Source organism: Lagenorhynchus albirostris, chromosome 2 (genome assembly GCF_949774975.1).
Source record: "Lagenorhynchus albirostris chromosome 2, mLagAlb1.1, whole genome shotgun sequence".
Classification (NCBI taxonomy): domain Eukaryota; kingdom Metazoa; phylum Chordata; class Mammalia; order Artiodactyla; family Delphinidae; genus Lagenorhynchus; species Lagenorhynchus albirostris.
Genome location: NC_083096.1, coordinates 105,302,017 through 105,324,697, shown reverse-complemented (window position 1 = coordinate 105,324,697; position 22,681 = coordinate 105,302,017). Strand labels below are relative to the sequence as shown.

The 22,681-nt window shown below is 39.2% G+C and overlaps 2 protein-coding genes across 10 annotated transcripts in view; one reads left to right on the top strand and one right to left on the bottom strand.

Annotated features, from left to right (window-relative positions):
- GLMN (glomulin, FKBP associated protein) overlaps window positions 1-21,828 on the bottom strand; it is a 43,220-nt gene extending 21,392 nt beyond the window's left edge. For all 3 annotated transcript variants that reach the window (XM_060139573.1, XM_060139574.1, XM_060139575.1), the window contains exons 1-11: window positions 21,751-21,828; window positions 20,855-20,930; window positions 20,298-20,423; window positions 16,130-16,249; window positions 14,755-14,863; window positions 13,091-13,331; window positions 11,478-11,580; window positions 4,265-4,452; window positions 2,167-2,220; window positions 720-750; window positions 525-614 (exon numbers count right to left, since the gene is read on the bottom strand). In XM_060139573.1, the coding sequence (XP_059995556.1) occupies window positions 525-614; window positions 720-750; window positions 2,167-2,220; window positions 4,265-4,452; window positions 11,478-11,580; window positions 13,091-13,331; window positions 14,755-14,863; window positions 16,130-16,249; window positions 20,298-20,423; window positions 20,855-20,893 (1,101 nt within the window). In that variant the 5' untranslated portion in view covers window positions 20,894-20,930; window positions 21,751-21,828. The remainder of the gene's footprint in view (window positions 1-524; window positions 615-719; window positions 751-2,166; window positions 2,221-4,264; window positions 4,453-11,477; window positions 11,581-13,090; window positions 13,332-14,754; window positions 14,864-16,129; window positions 16,250-20,297; window positions 20,424-20,854; window positions 20,931-21,750) is intronic.
- A 76-nt stretch (window positions 21,829-21,904) lies between these two features.
- The window catches only part of RPAP2 (RNA polymerase II associated protein 2), an 81,852-nt gene continuing 81,075 nt past the window's right edge, over window positions 21,905-22,681 (top strand). For all 7 annotated transcript variants that reach the window (XR_009538881.1, XR_009538882.1, XR_009538880.1 and 4 more), the window contains exon 1: window positions 21,905-21,995. Coding sequence is in view for 2 of the 7 variants with exons in the window: in XM_060139571.1 (XP_059995554.1) it covers window positions 21,923-21,995 (73 nt within the window). In the remaining 5 variants the exon portion in view is untranslated. The remainder of the gene's footprint in view (window positions 21,996-22,681) is intronic.

The following is a 22,681-nucleotide window of genomic DNA, read 5'->3' as shown; positions in this document are numbered from 1 at the left end:
AGGATCCCACGTGCCGCGGAGCGGCTGGGCCCGTGAGCCATGGCCGCTGAGCCGGCGTGTCCGGAGCCTGTGCTCCGCGGCGGGAGAGTCCACAACAGTGAGAGGCCCGCGTAACGCAAAAAAAAAAAAAGTAAAGGACCTTCATTTTCCAGGGTTTCTACAGAACCAAAGTGTTGAGGACACAAGTTATATTTTTCCACTAGATGCTATGCTGTCAACTATAGTAGCCACTAGCCACATACAGCTATTTAAGTTTAAATTAATTTAAATTAAATAAAATTTAGAATTCAGTTCCACATTTCAAGTGAACATCTCAAGTGTTCAATGTGGCTAGTGGCTTTCAAACTGTATGGCACAGATAATAGGACAATTTTACTATCACAAAAAGTTCTATTGGATGGCAAGGCACTAGAGTTTTCAAAGGATATGGAGAAGAAAGTGAGAGAGGAGTCTGAAAAGACCTTTACTTAAGTTCAGAATAGGAAAGGGGCTTATTTCGAGATTAGAATACATATTTTACTTACCTGAGGTACAGTAAGAAAACTCTTGATTTCTAAGTACTGGTGAAATAGACTGTTGTCCTCTATTCTCAATAAACCATTCTCCAACAGATACTACAGATGAAAATATACGCAGAGATACATATATGGTAAAGTCAACAGCTGTATTTGTTAACATGACTATGTATTTAAATTATAATGGGTGCAAACAAATCTTACCAATCCTTTGGAGAAAACAGACTCCTCTGTTCTGGAAGAGAATATTAAAATTTATCAACATGGTTTTCTAAATTGCTTCAGAATTATTCTTCATTTTAGGAAAAATAAAGCAAAAATTGAAATTTAAATACTTAAAAAATACATATTAAGGAGAAATTCTATTGAAGAACCTAGTCAAAATTCTTAACCCACCTTTGATCTGTCTTTTGATTTGGCTACTGATATCCAAATCTAACCAAAATCAGCCCATTCAGGGCTTATTTCCTGGTATCAGATCAGTAGATCTTCAACAGTAACTGCTAAGAAATCAATTATACCTGATATAATACTAAGTATTCTAATTGATTAATCGGTAAGATCTTCTCTTTATATATATATATATATATATTAATGCTTTCCATTTGTGATTATTAAGTTTTACAATCACTGTTAACTAAATATTTAAGATCTGTGGCAAAAAATATTATCTCAGGCTCCAGGTTCTTATTCTAACCATACAAGGAATTAAAAATGTTATGTTTTTTGGCTCAATGACTAAACAGTTTGGAAATCTTAAGACTATAGAACTTAAGATTGAAATCAATACATATTCTCATTTTATGAATATAACAGAAGCTAAATAAAAATGTAAAATCATTAAGACATACATAATACAGTAAATTTACAGAGTTAATAACTACTTGTGCCAGGAGACCCTTGGAAATTCCTGCCTTGTAGGCTGAGGCTTTGGACATTTGCCATGTTACAAATCTTCCTTCACCTGGGAAGAGATGGGATTAATAAACTGTCACCAGTATTCCTAGAGGATAAGGCCCTGACTGATCTCAAGAGATAATTTAAACATGTTACAGAAAAAGAAAACAAAGCATATAGAGTTTGGCAAAATTCTTAAATATCTGTCTGGGAAAACTATGCATACCTGTTACTTGGTAATTTTTTTTAAAAAGGGGAAGTCTTCCTTCTTATTAGTGCCTCAAATGAGAAAAGCTATTGAATGATACCACTATCAATAATCTAAGTTATAAAAGATGGAGTTAAGACACTTCCTTCCTTTTGATGCAGTTCACAGATTGTGTCCATGAAGCAAAACCAAGGATGAATTTCTTTTATTGACCACCCCTCCTTAGATCGGACAAGGCTGCAATGGGATAGAGGTGGTTTAATTTATCAACTTCTGAAATAAGCAAAGAAACCTTAGAAGCAGATGACTGGAAACCTCCTTAGAAGACAATATTTAAAAATTATCTTTAGTTTAAAATAAGAGGTTTTGTTGTAAAAACCTCCTTGGTTCATTTCTATCTCTGCTGTGAATATCTGCTTCACTATTTTATAAAATAATCAATTAATTAACTAGGGTCTGGCAAAGAGAAAGTAGTCTCCCCTGATCTTGACAAGGACTATTTTAACATTACTATTTAATTCTAAGATGCCATCTAAATGATCTTACCTTTGTAAAAGGACTTCAATATGCCCCATATTAAACTGCAAAAGGTATGATGGGCTAAAATAGAAAAAAAAATGTATATATAAACACACACACATACACACGCACTTTTAGTTTTACATACATAAATACTGTTATGGGTTGAATTGTGTCCCCTCAAAAAAGATATGCTGGGGCTTCCTTGGTGGCGCAGTGGTTGAGAGTCTGCCTGCCGATGCAGGGGACACGGGTTCGTGCCCAGGTTCGGGAAGATCCCGCATGACGCGGAGCGGCTGGGCCCGTGAGCCATGGCCACTGAGCCTGTGCGTCTGGAGCCTGTGCTCCGCAATGGGAGAGGCCACAGCAGTGAGAGGCCCGCGTACCGCCAAAAAAAAAAAAAAAAGAGATATGCTGGAGTCCTAACTGCCAGTATCTCAGCATATGACCTTATATGGAGAAAAAGTCTCTCTTTCTTAAAAAGTTGGGGTAGTGATGGGCAGGGACAGAGCAGGAACCCCCCCCCAACCCTAGGGACAGGATCTTTACAGAGGTAATCAAGATAAACTGAGGTCATTAATATGAGTCTTAATCCAGTATGACTGGTATCCTTATAAAAAAGGGAAATGTGGACAGAGACAAGCACACAGGGAGAATTCTATATGAACATGAAGGCAGAGACTGGAGTGATGCATCTACAAGCCAAAGAACATCAAGGACTGCCAGTAAACCACCAGAAGCTAGGCAAGAAGCATGGAACAGATTCTCCTGCACAGCCCTCAGAAGGAACCAATCCTGACCACACCTTGACCTCAGACTTCTAACCTCTAGAATGATAAGATAATAAATTTCTGTTATTTTAAGCTATCCACAGTGTGTGGTACTTTGTTATGGCAGCTCTAGCACACTAATATACATACCTAAGTCATTTTGGTGGTCGAGTGTGATTAAGGGTATATGCTCTGGGGTCAGACAGAACTATGTTTAAATTCCACCTATCCTACTAACTAGTTGTATGATCCTGGGTGGTATGTATCGTAACTTGTCTAAGCTAGTTATTTTCATCTGTAAAATGAGATAGTGCTCTATTTAAAAGGGTTATTATAAAGATTAGATAATGTATACAAAGCTGTTATAGTGTTTAATACGTGGTAAACATGCAAGTGGTAGCTATTATTGCTATATTTACATACAAATATACTCCCAGGTATATTCATACCTAAATATACAAATTACACAAATACACCCAAGGCCTGCAACACAAATACACAATCTTTGTTATCATGGACCTTAAAGTCTAAAAGGTGTTACATTATAGAAATATGTATTTTTTTTAAAGTTTTGATTAAAAATTTAGTTTAAAAACTTTATGGGAAATGAAACACAAGGTCAAGGTCATTGTAACAGGAAGATTCAGCCTAAATTGGGTGGTAAAGAAGGCTTTCCTCAGAAAGCTATATTTAGGATAAAGATGGTTCTAAGCGTGTACAAAGATCTTATAGCAGGAAGGTTCATGACACATGTGAACAAGAAACCAGAAGATCTGTGTTACTGGAGCACAGTAAACAAGAGGAAAGGTGGTAGGAGATGAATCAGGACAATAAAGCAAGGACCAGATCATGCATAAGCTTGTCTCATGGGAAGGCATTTAAGACTTTATTCTTAGAGCCATTTAGGAAGCCACTGAAGGGTTTTCATTAGGGACGACTCTTAAAAGCTTCACTTTCTATGTGTTGAGAATAAATTGGATTAAAAGGGATTGAGGGTAGATATATAAATATCCACTCAGGATTACATTAATAATCCAGTGAAAAGATGATGGCAATTTAGACCACCCTATTGGTAAGTGGCCTAACAGCTTCAAAACCAAGCTCAGTTTAACACTTTGTGACTCTTGTCCCAATCATTCCTTAAGTCTATTTCAACACCTACCCACCCAACCACTTTCACTACTTGATGACTACTGGCTTTAAGGGATTATACACAGTAATATTTAGCATAAAAACAGGTTTTGTTTATACTTCATTGAAAATGTACTAGTACATTAATAAACACATATTGGACATTAGATAAATGAGTTTGATGCTATTCCTTTCAAAATATATAAATAAACAATAACTCCTACCTTAATACCATTGGAAGCTGATCAATACTGATGCCCTGTACAAATACTAGATATGCCAGAGAAGCCATAGAGTCTGATAACTGTTTGTCTTCTTCTTCCTCAAATTCAAGATAATCCCAAGTCTTCTTTTTCCTTCCATGATTAAAAATCATTTTGAGGAAAGGGTGTCCAATTGCTGATAAAAATCCCTGTGAAATGGATAAAAAAGGAAGCTATAGCAGACACTCTACTGTACCCTCTCCCACCCCATATTCACATCCTATAAAATCCCCATCCTATAAAATCCCCTCCTCTTGAGTGTGGATGGGACCTGTGAGACTTGCTTCTAACCAACAGAATATGGCAAGATGCCACCCCTATGATTAGATTATGTTATATGACAAAAGTGAAGGGATTTTTGCAGATGTAATTAAAGTCCCAAGTCAGCTGATTTGAGTTGAGAAGAGACACTATTCTCCATGGGCCCAACTTAACAGGAAGAACGTTTTTAAACAGGATCCAGGCCCTCCTTAAGAGTCAGAAACTCACCCTTGCTGGCTTTAAAGAACTAATCTGCCAAGTTATGAGGGGGCCTATGAAGAGGGCTGTCTGTCAAGGAACCACAAGCAGCTTCTAGAAACTGAAAGTGTTCCCTGGCCAGCAAGAAAATGGGGACCTCAATCCTACAGGTTCAAGAAGATAAGTTTTTGCCAACAACCTGAAGGAACTAAGTGGGTGGGAAGATGAAGAAGTTCTGGAGATGGATGGTGGTGATCGTTACACAACAATGTGAATGTACTTAATGCCACTGAACTATACGGTTAATGGTTAAAATGGTAAATTTTATATATATTTTGTCACAATTTAAAAAATGCTTCAGAGATATTTGAGAACAATCTAAAAATGTGAGACATACAAGTATCATGAAATGACAGTAAACTACTCAAATGAAGAATATTCTAGGAATGCTCTACTGACCACTGTTTGCCTGGATACGGAATGGGCAGGAGGAACACTGGCCAGTGGCTGAAGAGACAGAGGAAACAGTACTGATACCTCAGGTCATATGGGCTCTTGTAGGAGAAAGAGAAGCATCCCTGCCTGAGTTAACTGACTACAGTTTTATGTTTGTTCATTTGTTTTAAGGGGGGAAGGAAAGAGAAAAAGAGAGCCTTAAGAAATACAAGGTCACTCCTATGCCTCTTATACCATTTCCAATTCTAGTGTGCTGGAAAGCACCTGACCTTCAGTATCCAATGAAATTAATCTGAGTTTTGGCTCTACCACCTATTAGCTGTTAGATACTGGTTTAGTTACCTAACCTCTTTAAAGCTTCAGTTTCCTTATCTAGAAAACGACATAATACGTATGTCAATATTTATTGAGAAGCTCCACAAAAAAGTTTAAGAAAGTTAAGGTCACAACAAACTACTATATAGAAGTCAAGGGAATGACGGAAACAGCTAAGCTAAAGCTGACCTTCCACATATTCACTCATTTATTCAATAAATACTTGAGTGCCAGGCACTGGGCCTGCCACTGTAGAGAATTAGAAAGCCAAATAACACTTTTCTGGTCTTCAGGGAGTTAAAACCTGCCTACTCCAGATGGCTCCATTAGTCATTTCAGAACACAAAAATCAACCATGGAAAATAATCCTCAGTCACAAGAGACTGCTATTCAGCCACCAGATGCTAAATAAATACTGATTTTCGAAGGCTTGCATTCTTGTTATATCCATAAAACAAAAATTTATTGTATTCAGATTCCAAATGTCCTCTTAATCAAGAAGCTCCATTTCTTCATTCAGCCAATGCTAGATGTGTTTTGGGTTTTTTTTTCCAGAGTAAGGTTATTAGCCTTTTAAAAAATCATTATATGTAACCAGATCCTACAGTGCTGCTGTAGATATTTGGGGTCCATCTGTGTCCAAATAGGGTCTTCACTATCTATCCACACACCATCCAGCAGCCTTGCTCAGACCCAACATACCTGCGCCTCTACAATTTCTCAAGGCAGTCTTTGCCCTTTCATGAAATGTTCCTATGCTGCTGCCCCTGGGACATTCAAGCAGTTCTATACCAAAACAACTTGTGCCAGAGGGATGGCTGAGGCATGCCACATTTACCTATACTTCTTCAGCATAGAACAGAAGGCACCTCCTCACTTCACTTCCTACCCTGATTTCACTTCTATTTCTTAACTGCTTTGTGCTTCCTCACTGTTGGCTTTACTTGTAATGTGCCTTCCACTGACTGAGACCTTAGAACCTCTTCCCTATACCCTCAACCTCTTCATAGGATGCTGACTCTATCTCACTGCTCTCATTAAACCTGACTGGTTTCTGGTGGGAGCTGCTCATACTCTCACACCTCTTACATTGCACAGCGAGGAAGGCAGCAGTAGGAAAGGGTGGTATGGGTAGAGGCTTAGTATTATCTTGGTTCTTCCTGCACTCTCAGGCAAAAGCACATTTTCCTTTGAGGCAGGTGCCATACTGCCCTTTATCTGTCCTCATCTCTGTCATACGCTGACTTCCTGGTCATTTCCCCATGTTCACGGAAGACTGGTACCTGCTCACATCCTTTTTCTCTATCCAACTCCTGCTATGATCCTAGAAAAATTGAATGTTCATGTAGATAACTCCTGTAACAGGCCAGCCTCATGGTTTTTCTGACCACTAAATTCTAATGACCTTGATTTCTAATCCGTTTTGGCACCTAATTCAATCCTGGATCTCTATCAAAATTTGGAGCTATTCTATATTAGATACCTAAACTCCAGCATCTCATTTTTTGACCACATGCCAACCTACTCATCTACCTCTAACTTCTCTAGTCTTGTTATGCCTTCATTTTAACCTACCCATCTGTCCCCTCTTAATCCCCTTCTTTCCCTAACCAACCAATGCACTATTAGTTATTTGAACTATCTGCACCCTATATTTCCGTTAGCTACGTCTACCCAATAAAATGCCAGCCTTGGAAAAACAGCTACAAACCACCTTCTCTACTTCTACACCCAGGTAGCTGAGTACTGCTTGAGAAAAATCACAGAAAAATAGTATTATCACTATAGTTGTGGTCTCCAACCACAGTCGCCAAGTGCTTAGCACTACTGACTAATGTTTTCTTCGTCTTCTACCTCTCTTTTCTTTCCACTCAGTATTCCAAACCTTTACCAGTTTCCTGAAGCCCCTTGTTCAGTCCTCATTTCCGCCTCTCATTCTTTTTTTTTGCGGTACGCGGGCCTCTCACTGTTGTGGCCTCTCCTGTTGCGGAGCACAGGCTCTGGACGTGCAGGCTCAGCAGCCATGGCTCACAGGCCTAGCCGCTCCGTGGCATGTGGGATCTTCCTGGACCGGGGCACGAACCCATGTCCCCTGCATCGGCAGGCAGACTCTCAACCACTGCGCCACCAGGGAAGCCCTCCACCTCTCATTCTTAAGGGATCTGAGGACAGTGGGTCTGATTCCCTCAATTATAATAATATTAATAATTATATTATAATAATAATATAATTCCCTAATTATAATACTCCATTTCTGCTACAAATTTTTCTACCTACATACCAGCTCTTCCCTCTTCCTCTCCAGGTATCCTCAATCCCATGCCCAGCTGTCTGCTCTCCTTGAGCCACATTATTTCAGTTATCCCATAATACTTCTCTTTCCCCCTGTGATGGTTCCCACCCCTTCAGTCTATAAACATGCTCACACCTCCTGTCTCCCCCAGTTACCTTCCAATCTAAGGCTGTGTCTTCTCTATTGCCTCTCTTCTTCCTTATTCATCCAAACTCTTAAAGAATAGCTTATACTAGTCATCTCCTTTTTCTCATTTTTCATGCACTCCTTTATCTAGTCCACTGATTTTTGTCTCCCACACTCCACTCAAACTGCTCTTGCTAAGATTATCAATGCCATCTTACTTCCTAAATCCAACGGATGCTTTTCAACTCCTACTCTACAGACTATCTCTGCTGCTTTTAACAGTAGCAATCATTTCCTTCTTCCTGAACTCTACTACCCCAGTTTCTGTGATATTTTCATCACCTCTTTGACTCTCCTTTCTTGGTCTCTTTGGTGGGCTCATCTTAAGCGCTGGTACCCTACAGGATTCAGTCCTGAACGCTTTTCCTTTCTCACATTGATCTACCGCTTTGGGTAATCTCATCTACTCTTTTCCAAAATTTGCTCCTTAAAAACCTGTTGTCTCTGGGTATTAGAGATACATATATTAGAAATTATTGTTAATCTTGTTAGGTGTCATAATGGCATTGTGGTTATGTTTTTTAAAAAGTCTTTACCAATTAGAGAAGCATACATAAAGACTCACAGATGAAATGATATATCTAGACTTTCTATAAAATACTACAGCAAAAAAAGAGGGAGGTTGGGGGTGGGGGGGAGGGATAAACTGGGAGATTGGGACTGACATACACGCACTACCGTATATAAAATAGATCACTAACAAGGACCTACTGTATAGCACAGGGACTCTACTCAGTACTCTGTAATGGCCTATTACAGAGTAAGAATAAGAGTGGATATATGTATATGTACAACTGAATCACTTTGCTGTACACCTAAAACTAACACAACATTGTATATCAACTATACTCCAATAAAAATTAATTTTAAAAAATTAAAAAAAACTAACTTTATGTTGCTTATCAACTCAAAATAAAAAGAGGGAGGCTAGATAAAACAAGACTGGCAAAAAGGTTGATAATTGTCAAAGCGGGGCAGGAGGTACATGAGAGTATGTTATATTGTTCTATTTTTATGAATGTCTTAAATTTCCATAATAAAAAAAAATTTTTAAGTAAAAAACCCCCTACTGCTTGCTGTGTATTCTCTATCTTAATTATTGGTAACTTCACCTGTCCTGTTAACTAAGCAAAAAACCTTGTCCATAACTCAACCTTTTTACTATTCTTCTAAATCCAATCCATTACCAAACTTTGCTAATTTTATCTACCTATAAAGTTCTCAAATCTGCCTTCTCTTCTTTCCATACTCAGGCTCTCATCATTATCACTTAACTCCCAAAAGACACCTAACCCATCTCCCTACTTCCACTCTTAGTTAAGTTCATCCTCCAATAAAGTGAACTCAAAACAGTTTGATTACATCACTCCCAGGCTTAAAATCCTTAACAGTTTCCAACTTTCATAGACATCTTGGAGTACATATATCACATATGGTGCTGTTTATATTGGATCCAGAGGTTTACACTGTACTCTAGTATTGGCAACAATGAAGAGGCCCCAGGCTTTTATGTGCTCCTGGGAAAATCCCTTCCCCAATCCCTCTTCATCACTCATAACCTCTTTACCGCTACCTTGACCATCAGCATTAACCCCATTAAACTATGTATCTGTTTATATCAGTTACCAAATCATCTCTCATCCTCAGAAGCTATTTCCCCTAAAGTTCTGGAATCTCCTCTCCTAACTCCTCCTATCCCTCCTCAAATTTCTAATTCAGGATACAGAGGGCTGACTGTAAGTTAAACACAGATTTTTGACTGAGCAGAGTTGTGGTGCCCCTACCCCCTGGGCATTGTTCAAGGGTCAACTATATAATATGATAGGATCTTTTTAAAAATTATATATGTATATATTTATTTATTTATAAGTATTAGAGCAGAAAAAAGTCTGGAAGGTGTTGTGAAATAACAGAAAAAATATATATATTGGTCTCTGCTAATGGTTGCTGGCACGGGGCTCCTGAAACCCTTTTTTTTCTTTTTTTCCTGAAACCCTTATAACTTCCTAAGTGATAAGAGCACTAGGAACATCTCTCGTTCTAACGTTTGTCTTTAACCCTGTCCCTGACAAAGAGCTCTAAAACCTCTGTAAATTCTTAAATGATAAGACATTAGGAGCATCTTTTGTTCTATTAAAGTGACTCTGAGTGGGCACTAAGATGGTTCCTGGATGGGGGGTGGTAATGAGAAAGACCAAGCCATGATTAGAAGCTTGGAATTTTGAGCCCCATCCCTCAGTTCTGTAGAGAGGGGAGAGGGACTGGAAACGGAGTTAATATCTTATCATGCCTAAATGAGGAAGCCTCCATAAAATCCCCAAAGTATGGGTTTCAGAGAGCTTCCAGGTTAGCGAACACATCCACATACTGGGAGCGTGACACACTCCAACATCATGAGAACAGAAGCTCATGCACTTGAGACCCTCCCAGACCTTGACCTATGTACAATTATCTCTTCATTTGGCTGTTCTATCTCTTCATTTGGCTGTTCATCTGCATCCTTTATCATATCTTTTAATAAACTAGTAAACATAAGTAAGGGTTTCCTTTAATTCTGTGAGCCGTTCTAGCAAATAATCGAACCCAAAGGGGAGGAGGTCATGGAACCTCTGATTTGTAGCCAAGTCAAACAGAAGTTGTGGGTAACCTGGGGACCTAACACGAGCAATTGGCATCTGAAATAGGGAGCAGCCTCATGGGACTGAGCCCTTAACCTGCAGAATCTGATACTATCTCCAGGTAGTTAGTGTCAAAATTGAGTTTAACTGTAGGACACCCAGCTGGTGCAGCAGAATTGTTTCGTGTGGGAAAGAAACCCAATGGGACTTCCCTGGTGGCTGCATTGGTAGGCTGATTCCCTCAGAGGTTAGGAATCTGCCTACCAATGCAGGGGACACGGGTTCAAGCCCTGGTCCAGGAAGATCCCACATACGGTGGAGCAACTAAGCCTGTGTGCCACAACTATTGAGCCTGCGCGCCTAGAGCCAGTGCTCTGCAACAAGAGAAGCCACCGCAATGAGTAGCACACGCACCACAATGAAGGGTAGCCCCCGCTCGCCGCAACTAGAGAAAGCCCATGTGCAGCAATGAAGACCCAACACGGGGGTTGGATCAAAAATAAATAAATAAATAAATTTATTTTTTAAAAAAAGAAAGAAAAGATAAAACCCCCACACATTTTGTGACCAGAAATGCCAGAAGTGAAGTGTTCTGAGTGAAAGTAAAGGAAAAAGACACAAAAGGAGAACTGTAAATTTTTCCAATACAGGTGTTAATATTATTTATATCTAGTTATTGAAATTATTGCTGTTCGTTTTTCATCTTTTTATCTATATTCTATAAAAAATACATATTGCTTTATTAATAAATGTATCAATTTACATGCCCATGTGCAGTATATGAGAATACAGCAGGTAATATTTTAGATTATAGCAGATTTTATAACATTAAATTAGCTGTACTTACTATTATTTCAGATGCAAAACACCTTAAAGGATCATCTCCAGTGTCATCAGACTGCTCAAGGAATTGTGCTGTCAGCAAAGGGCATTTCAAGCTTCTGAAACAACTAAAATTTAAGAAATGGGTAACGATGAATACAGCACTTCCTAAGTATAAAATACCTAGTTTTCACATGAAAAATAACATGAGCACCAATAACCCAATGGCCTGTAAAACTGGTGATATAAGATCCTTCTTACTAGTAATGGGGAGAGCATGAGAATACCTTGCTAGATTCAATGCAGAGAGTCACTTCCATGTCTGGACTATACCAATGGATACTGAATATTCATCTTAGGACCAGTGCTAGTGTATATGTAGTTTTCATTAGTTTAAGGAAAATCAGGACAATGCAGTAATTTTTTCATAAAGCTATATTTGTTTAATTTAGAAAATCAAATTTATTCTGTGATTAAGCCTTACCTATTTTAGTTAAAATATGTTTTCTTTCATGAAATAATGGGTTTTATAAATGGTAAAAAATGCTTTAATGTCCTAACCTGACAAAATAGAAAGCTAACAGTGGTTTTAGTCTCAAAATTTTAAAAATAAAATTACTGGTCCATATTGTTCAATATAATCCAGTCCAGCACTACCTAAGAGTCTCATATATAATTAAAGCCCCATATATAATTAAAAATTTTTTAGTAGTCACATTAAAAAAGTAGTAAGAGACAAGAAAAATTAATTTAAATAATTTCTCTTATTAACCCATATGTCAGAAACATTATTTCAATATGTTACCAGTATAAAAATTGAGGTATTTTAGTATTTCTTTTAATAACAAGTCTTCGAAATACAGGGAGGATTTTACACTTAGAGCACTAAATTTGGACTAACCATATGTCAAGTGCTTGACAGCCATACTGAACAGTGCATACATAGTCTACAGCAGGGGTCCCCAACCCCTGGGCCACGGACCAGTACTGGTTCTCGGCCTGGTAGGAACCGGGATGCACAGCAGGAGGTGAGCGGCGGGTGAGCCAGCAAAGCTTCATCTGCCGCTCCCCATCACCCCCCATGGCTCCCCATCACTTGCATTACCGCCTGAACCATCCCCCACCTCCTGCCCCTCCCCATCCGTGGAAAAATTGTCTTCCACGAAACTGGTCCCTGGTGCCAAAAAGGTTGGGGACTGCTGGTCTACGGTACCCCTGGAGTGAATGCTACTGGGTTCTCTGCTACTGTTTTTGTTGTCAAATTGGAAGTTCAGCTGTCTGGTGCACCTTCTGCTGCTTTCAAAGGGAGAGTAAAAACATAATTCCCCTGCAGAAAACCAGATTCTTTGCGCTACACCCATCTATTTCCTTCACTGCTATTATTCACTTACCATGGCGAGTAAAGGCAACCCATAGAAGAATATAAGTAAACTAAACAAATGGATTTTGGTTTCATTTTTTTAAAATATCGATGCTTCATTAAATGCCCATGTTATATCAACTGAACTCCATATTCTTCTAAAATTCAAAATTAGAAACTAGATTTAAATTTCCATTGCAAACAAATAAAACAAAGAAACATAAAATAACTGAACTATCACTTAAGTCCATTATGAATTATTCTTAAAATATACTTACAATTTCAGTATTTCATCCTTTAATTTTTCATTTTCCATTGAGCTTTCCTTGTTATCAATGACATCTTCCACAAAAGGCTTAGTGAACTCTATTAAGGCCTTGCAGCACTGACAAAGGCCATAGTCATCTGCTTGTATTTGTTCTTTTGAGTATGGAACAGGAAGGAGAGACAGCTGACTCCAAAGCGTAGACAATGCTAATCCAACTGAATATGCCTTGTTGTTACGAAGTTTCTGAATCACTAAAACAGAGACCAAGTTGTTACTTGAGGCAGCCTCATCAAGTATGCTAAACATGGGAGAAGTCCAATAAATGCAGAAGTACAACACATATTTCCCCCCCATATTTTGACAACTCTGATATCAGGATGACATATCATAGCTTAACTGGCAGTATTTTTTTCTTTCTTAGGGGTTCATAAAATAATGGAGCATCTTACAATCATGGCACTTTACAACAGATGCCATGAAATTTTGTTCAGGTATGTTTACACCACAGGTTACATACTTAAAACGAAAACACTTCTTTCCATATTTTTTGGTTGTTATAAGTATAAAATAGGAACAAGTGTCTTGTAAACTATAAAGCACTGTAAAAATGAAAGGCAGTAGTATTAGATTTTTTTCTAGAAGACTTTAAATATTTCAAGTTATACAAAGCTGTTGGGAATTCACATTTAAAATAAATTTACTCTAGCTTCTGATTTTGGGTCCTTCTACCAGACTCTGAGTTATATGTATGTTATAAAATGAAAAAGTGGTCTCTTCCCATGCATAAATACTGTCTGCCTTGGTTGCCAAAGTCCATTACTTATCAATACTGTTTTTGCACTCAGTTATGGAAACTTTTCTTTCCACACTTGTTTCATTGTTCAGTAGTACCTTTGTTATTCCCAATCCCAAACTCCTAAAGCAAAGGCTGAGCAATGCCCTGCCCGATACTGTTCTTAATTAAGATACATGACTACCACAATTCTATCAAACTGAGCACTGCAGAGGCAATCCTTTAAATATGTTTACAGGAAAAATTCTAAATATAAGCTGCAGATAGGAAGGTTAAGCAAAAACTATAGGTCACAACAAAGCACATGAAAAAGAGCATGACATTCAACAAAATATTTACTGGGTACCATCTCTGTGCCAGGTATTGCCAACTTTCTATGAGTAGCAGGATTCAAACTCGCATTGCTATTACTAGTTTAAGCAGAGTACTAAATAATTAGGCATAAACTATGGGACTTCCCTGGTGGCACAGTGGTTAAGAATCCACCTGCCAATGCAGAGGACACAGATTCAAGCCCTGGTCCAGGAAGATCCCACATGCTGCGGAGGAAATAAGCCCGTGCACCACAACTACTGAGCCTGTACTCTAGAATCCATGAGCCACAACTACTGAAGCCTGTGCACCTAGAGCCTGTGCTCAACAAGAGAAGCCACTGCAATAAGAAGCCCCTGCACTGCATCGAAGAGTAGTCCCCACTCGCTGCAACTAGAGAAAGCCCACGCACAGCAACAAAGACCCAACGCAGCCAAAAATAAAAAAATAAATTTATATAAAAAAAATAATAGGCATAAACTTTGCTATAGTGTTGACATCTTGGAGTAATATCAAGGCACTTAACACGAATAAAACAAGAAACACTTAGATGTCAATATACTCATTACCTGTTTGTAATGGCCGAAGTAAAAGAAGAATAATTTGGGATATCTGTTTTCCAGAGGGTTCTTCAATCAGCTCAAGCAAACCCAACAATAATTCCTTTGGATTACATAACTATAAAAATATTCACAATTGAACCTGTTTAATACAAGTTGTATTTAAAGCCACATGATTATTATTTTTAAAAGGCATATACTGAGACAGTATAATTATTTTTGTTTAACAGTAAAACACCTGATAAAAAGTTTTTAAAAAATACACTAGCAGGGAGAATGGATACATGTATATGTATGGCTGAGTTCTTTTGCTGTGCACTCAAAACTATCACAACATTGTTAATCTGCTATACTCCAATATAAAATAAAAAGTTAAAATTAAATTTAAAAAAATACACTAGCAAAACAGAGAGTCTGAGATTCTGTGAAAGCAAGAAGTCAAGGGTCTCCCAATGGACAACTACATTTAAGAGACTTAAATTCCTGACTAATGGAAAAGTTAGAGAAATAGGGGAAAGGAGAGCCTGAACACCAGAGCTGAGGTTTCCTCTGAGCTTTGCCTGTCTACTCTGAAGGCTGCCTTTGTCTCCCAGGGCTTCCAGCAGGTGGGATCTTTCTGTCTCATACTGCTAGGGTAGTTAGATGAGTGTAAAGTCTCTTTTGTTTTTCCTGAACAGACAAAACTTTGCGTTGCTTTCTGACTGGTTATATTTTATCGCCTCACTTGCCTTGTTTCTCTAGAAGCTCTCATAGTTAATAACTAATATCTAGGGAGTTCCCTCTTTTCAAGTACATATTTGTGTCTATTTACAGTGACCTCTAAGTGGCTTCTTATGTCCTTTCTCTTAGAGTTTCTCTCTTGTAACCATCATTTTTGGCTTATAACTCTATTAACCTTTTACTCAGAGTCTACCTAAGGCTGTCGGTCACCACTAACCTATTTCCTACTCTTATTTCCTCTGTTATCACTGGCATTCTAGGTTTTTCATATTCTTTTAGGGAACATACCATAGAAGAAAGAACACTCATATTTTATTTTAGTTCCAGCATTGCCAAAACATCAGTGTGGTCTGAAACTACCTCTTTAAAGCATGAATTTCACATCTGAACAATAAGCTACTTTTTAAAAAATAGAGCTTTTTAGGCCTCTCTCTGAAGATTCTGAATCAGTGGGTCTAAGATGAGGTCAGATAATTCTTACATCCAGAAAATCTGGGAAAAATGAAATGGACTGGCCCATCCAATAAATAAGGATGGGCCTTTTCTCCAAAGAGTTCCCACCTATACTTTCATGAACTAAAAGCTTTCTCACCAAAAACATTAAAGGGAATTATAAAACATTGCTGTGTATTGTGACAAAGAGAATCTAGTTGTGTTAACTTACCTTTACCAATAAATCAAGCATCAGAAAATAATACTTTCTTTTATCATGTTCCTTATCATTCCATAAAAGGTATCGAACAACAGGACCAACAAGATTCCAGCCCATATTCTTAATGATGACCTGTAAAAACATTTTCATAGTACAATAAAGCAAATACTGCCATCTACAGGACTCTCACAGTGAGCTTTCTTAACCTGGAGGAGCTGACAATTTCCTCTAAAATAGGAAAGATGAGGCAAGTGAATCCATGAACATCTCACCATTGACTTCCTAGGGTTGGCTGTTAACAGGTAACAGCATTCTAAAATAGTTTTTAATACTTTCACTGAGGAAAGGCAAAAGGGTCTTTACTTTTAACCAGGTAATTTGGTCTTTCCCAGTTTTTAAATAGTTCCTCTAGGGCGTCCCTCGTGGCGCAGTGGTTGAGAATCCGCCTGCCAATGCAGGGGACACGGGTTTGAGCCCTGGTCCGGGAAGATCCCACATGCCGAGGAGCAACTGAGCCCGTGTGCCACAACTACTGAGCCTGCACTCTAGAGCCCATGAACCACATATACTGAGCCTTCATGCCACAACTACTGAAGACCGTGCGCCTAGTGCCCGTACTCTGCAACAACAGAAGCCACCGCAATGAGAAGCCCGCGCACTGCAATAAGAGCAGCCCCCGCTTGCTGCAACTAGAGAAAGCCCGCGCACAGCAACGAAGACCCAACGCAGCCAAAAATTAATTAATTAATTAATTAATTAAAATGCTAAAGTATAGCAGGAGAATAGTCACTTCTACCTGGGGAAGGCAAGAAAGGCTTCCCAGAATAGGTGATAGCTATGCTAAGGCTTGTTGAAGAAACAGAAGTTTATCAGGCATAGATAGGTGGGAAATACATTCAAGGCTCAGAAACAGCATTGTGCTAGGACTTAACATGTCCTAGAGCACTAGCAACAGAAAAATGTCAGGGTATGTGGATACATAGTTCAGAAGAGGAGATGCTATCTGTTTACATCTTTATTTATCAACTGGAAGTTTTAGTGTTTGTCTTACCAACCTGCATGAGGTCCCTATATGTTAATATTCACTTCACTGTATTTACGACAAATTGTCATTTGGTTTTTTGGTTGTCCTAATTTTTTATACAGCAAAATACAGTGATTTTTTTTCTTTGGTCCCTTTTCTAGTGCTTTTAGGTCTAAAACGGTTTTCCCCTTGAGATACATAAATACTCATTTAAATTAGAAAAAATAAATATATATACACATATACTTATATATACACACATATATACACATATATATACATATATACTCATATACACACACACACACACACACACACATATTGCCTTTCTTTTTATTCAGTAAGATTTACATTGGAAACATGGCATAAAATGAAGCCTTAAATTGATTTTTTTTAAACAAATAGCAAAACAATCATGTTTTTTATCTAATGGGATAGCTTCCATTGATCTCTCTGAATATTTTTTTTGCACTAGTTTTTTCTTCTGCCTGGCACACTCTTACCCAGACAGTCCCATAGCTTACTGTGGGGCTGTCTCTGCTTCCTTCAAATTTCTGTGCAATTTCACCCAACACAACCCATCCCCCTGATCATGCTGCATTATTCTCTATAGAATTTATCACTTTCCAACTTACTAAATGATTTATCTGTCTTTGCTAGAATTTAAGCTCCATATGGGGCACTGATTTTTGTTCATTACTGTATCTATTCCCAGCATCTAGAGTAGGGCCTGTTACAAAACAGATGTTCCAAGGCTTCCCTGGTGACGCAGTGGTTGAGAGTCCGCCTGCCGATGCAGGGGACACAGGTTTGTGTCCCGGTCCGGGAAGATCCCACATGCCGCAGAGCGGCTAGGCCTGTGAGCCATGGCCGCTGAGCCTGCGCGTCCGGAGTCTGTGCTCCGCAACGGGAGAGGCCACAGCAGTGAGAGGCCCGCGTACCGCAAAAAAAAAAAAAAACAGATGTTCCACAAACACAAGTTGAATTATGTCTATTACTTCTAAGCATGACAAATTATCCTCTCTCCAAAGATCTGATATTATTGTTTTCTTCTATCTTTTCTGTGGCCTGACTTTCAATATTTAGGTCTTTACTAATCGGGAATTTATGTTATATATTATTATAACACATATAATTTTTCCAAATTACTAAATATCAACAGTGCTGATGTTGAAAACCCCTGCACTGTAGTGTCTTAGGACAAACTACCATTCCTGTGACTTAAAGAAAAATTTTTTTACACAAAGCAGATTAATAGTAAATCTTGATCAATCTTGATTGTGTCACCTGCAAGTAAACTAAGGTGAAGTTTTAAACTCTGTCTTATCAATATCTGAACCTTTAAATTTAGAAGACCACATTACAAAGGTGATCCTCAAGCTATCAAGGCTAGGCCTCACTATGCTTAAGTCTATCACAATCACCTAATCTCTAAGAGTGACACACAAATCTACATCTTAATGTTGTATTTCTCTACTGAGCTCTAAACATTACTTTTCGATTGCCTGCTGCATCTTAAACTCAACGTTGCTAAACAATGCCAACTTATTTGTCCTCTGCCAGGGAACTTTCTCTCCTCCTTAAGTTGCCTGTTTCTGTTCAGGATGTATTGTCTTCTCAGAGGCTAGAAACCCCATCACCTTTGCCACCTCACAATCAGTCCTCTCTCTTCTACTCTAAAACTTCCTTTCAAGTGCTACACTGTGCTAACCAGAGGCAGAGCAGAATCGTTAAGAGCTCTGGAAACAGGCTGCACAGGTCTGAATGCCTGATGCCACATAAAGCTGATACTTTTGTGCAAATCACTTATCATTCAGTGACTCTCCTTATCTAGAAAATCCTATCTCATGGGATTCAGGAGAGACTAAGTGAGTTAAAAGATGTAAAGCACCTAAGACAGCACCTGGCACATAGTAGATCTCAATAAATATTATTAACTTTTATTAATTTTATTATTAGCTAAAAGTAAGGTACTCTCAAAGATAATCCTCTGAGAATGCAATTGGGAAAAATCAAGGAGTTAAAGAAAGCATTAAATTTATTTTATTTGGGGCTACAAAGGTATTATAAACACATATCAAAAACAAATGTACTAAATAAAATGTGCTAATTTTTATTTTAAAAAATTATAAATAAAAAGGGATAAGACCTTTGAACTAGTAAGAGATTCTATAACAATGTATGATTAAAAAGTTTTAGTAATCTCCTAAATACAATCAAGGTGCCCTGGATATAATCCTAGGCCAGCATGACTAGATTGTGATATCAACAAAGAAAATTTTTTTTTTTTTTTTGGCCATGCCGCATACCATGGGGGATCAGAGTTCCCTGAGCAGGGATCAAACCTGCGCCCCCTGCAGTGGAAGCGCAGAGTCTTAACCACGGGACCGCCAGGGAAGTCCCCCAAAAGAAAACTTCTGTATAAATAAATAGGACTATAAATGAAGAACGATTATGTTCCTGGAAAGAAGATGATCTTCCCTTATATAAGAAAAGGGGTGGGGATGGGGGAGGGGTTCAAAGACACAAAATTAGGCAGTGTTGTCAACACTGTGTCCCAGCTGTTCCTGATCCCAAAAACATCCTTTCTCATTGTGCAGAATGATTTCTCAAGACAATTGTAGCTGGATGATATTGGCCAGTAAGGTCATCCAGCTCTCCCAAAATATGATCTTACTTAATATTTGGTTTCCCATATACACCTGGCTGAAGGAAAAGAATGTGCTGATGACCAAAAATGAATATGTAGCCTGGCTGATACTTATATTTCTCAATGTTTCTCAATGTAAATTGCTAATTCAAATACCACTTTGATCTCTAAACCAGAAGTAATCCCCACTCTTCTAAAGCATTTTACTTACATTTCAACTATAACACTTACTCTGGAGAAGCTAAATGAGTTAACAGATATAAAGTATCTGTTTATTCTGCCTCCTATTGCTAGTTCTTTACATGTTTATCTCTTCCACCAGACTGTAAGCACCTTAAAGTATATAATTAGTCCTAATTCCTTTTTATTTTCCACAGTTTTCTACTGTGGAAATTTAAGTTGATTCTTAAATGTTTGCTGAAAAAAATAAATGGATGAATAATAGCATCATGTGGCTATTCTCTTCCTAGTAAAGACTGAAAAGTACATACAAAGATTATACTTACCTTATTCTCTTCATTTTGAATAATTTCTAATAGCTGATCTATGTGCCCTTCATCTATGCATCTTTGGCCTGCTAACTGAAACAGGCCAAAATCTTCCTCTTTGAAGTCTTGCTCTTCTAGGATTTGCTGGCAAAAACAAAATAAACAAAAAAAACAGTAATTTTAGGCAAATGAAAATTCAATAACTACTTGACTTATTTTATCTCTCTCTAAAAAAAGAAATGTTTAAATTCTAGATAAGCTGCACATAAGCGTATATATGAAAATTAGGATTAGCCTAAAAATACTTTAATAAATCATCTTGAAATCCACTGTACCAAAGAAATCTATGAGAAGGATCAGTAAATTATAAAGATTATAAAGATTATTTCTCCAAGTGACATACTCCAATCTGTCTTCCTGCCTTCATGCTATTTATTCATAGGTCAAAAAAAAGCAAGGATTAAAGAAGATTAACAATTTGAGTGACTGCAGATGTAATTAAAAGTAATCTGTGCTCTGCCCATATTTTGAAAGATTATTTAACTTCATAAAAAGAAAAAGAAAAAATTACTTACACATCTCTTTATTATGGAATGAAGTTCCTCCACAGCCATTCCTTCTTGTTTTTCCTAGTTTTGATGCTGAAATGTACTAACATAAGACAAACTGTTAACTATCAGTAATACTATATTGAAATATTAATAAGTTGTTTCATTTTGATTATTAATAAATACAATACAGAAAATGGAAAGTTTTAAAGCTGAAATGGTTTTACTGAAAGTTAGTATGTTAGCCTAAGAAAATTTAAAGAAAGAAAATCCTCCTGTTTATCTTTTAAGTTTCCCTGGAGCATAATTTTGAAAGATAAACTCAAGGAAAAAAAAATCCTCTAGTGCACTCCCAAGAGGCAGCTCAAATTTGGACTACAAGGGCTTAAAAAGGCAGTCTTTTTTACTCCAAAAGGTGGGCCTGAAATCAGTTCTAATCATCAGGGAATTTTTTATTTTTTAACCCACTTGACAGAAAATGGAGTGCAACACAGCTCACCCGGAGGGGGTGAAAGTTGAGATGTCCTCCACCGCCAAGTGTGACCAGGGCATTTGTACGAGATGTAGTCCCCCCAATATAATCAATCGAGCTAGTGAAAACACTGTATCGCACGGAGGCAAGGCAACAGGCCGCCCTCAGGACAACACCGTTGCGTTCCCACGGGCCATCGTTTCCCCCGGAGGGAAGGCCCGTTCCACGCCCCGCAGGAGGGGCGGGGGGTCGGTGGTATCCTCACAGCAGCGCGCTCCAGGGCGGATAAAACCCCAGCGCGCGTGCAGGCGGCATCCAAGGGAAGCCATTTCTCCCTGTTCCCGCCTGCGTCGGCCTTCGGGCCCCAGACCTCGCGGGGGCGCCGGGTTTTCTGAGACTCACCGTCCACCGCGAGCCCCGGCCGCCCGGGACCCCCGGTACACCCACTTACCCGCCAGGCCTCTCGCCGCCCTCCTTCTCCTTCTGCTCCTCCTCCTCCGGAAAAGCAGGCCGCTTTCCTGGCCCCGCCCCACCCCAGCCGGCCCCGCCCCGCGCTACGCGACGGGAGGCGGAGTCTTAGGGGAAAGGCTCCTGGGCCGGTTCCGACGCCGACGACGCTGCCAATGGCCGACTGGGTCGGGAAGGTCTCTGCCGGCCGTAAGGCCCGGGGTCCTCGCGCCTCCCGAAACGTCGCAGGTAGGAAGAAGGGCCTTCCTACGTTTGGAACTGAGAACTGGTCCCCGACAGAATTCCAGACTGAGGCGTGCGGGGCGCTCCCGAAAGGTTGCCCCAGGGGAGGAGGTCTTCGGGGCAGAGAAGGCCGGGAGATTCCCAACGCCGAACTCTGGCCTTCTGGGGAAGACCTTCGGCCAGACCCCCACCTCTTTACACTAGTGTTTCGAGATTTCCCCCAGAATGGGCTGTGCTCCAGGCTCTGAGGGAATGAGAAGTAGAGGTCCTGGGAGCCTGCAGCTTGGGTCGCCAGAGTGGATAAGTGACCAGGGCAGCGTCGGTAGGCCGAGTGCAGCTGACCTCAACTCAGGCACTGGTCCTTCTTCCAGATGTGCTGCTGCTTTGGTGCCCTGGTTCTCTGAGGTGTCAGACCCCTCTTGCCCGGGAGCGAACATTTAGGGGGACGGAGAGCGGTTGCCCGTAGAAGTACCCAGATCTCGGGCTTTCAGGAGTGCTTAGCTATGCGACTGTGATACAAGAAAAATCAATCCTGAGAGAGATACATTTTAACCAAGAAAAATAATTAGTTTGCAAAACCAAATTGGATTCCCTTCCCATTTCATTTGATTTTCACACAGAATTGGAAGTGAAATGTGTGGAAAAGAAGAAAAGATGGTCTACAGTTTATTTGGGCAAGAATCTGTCCTGTA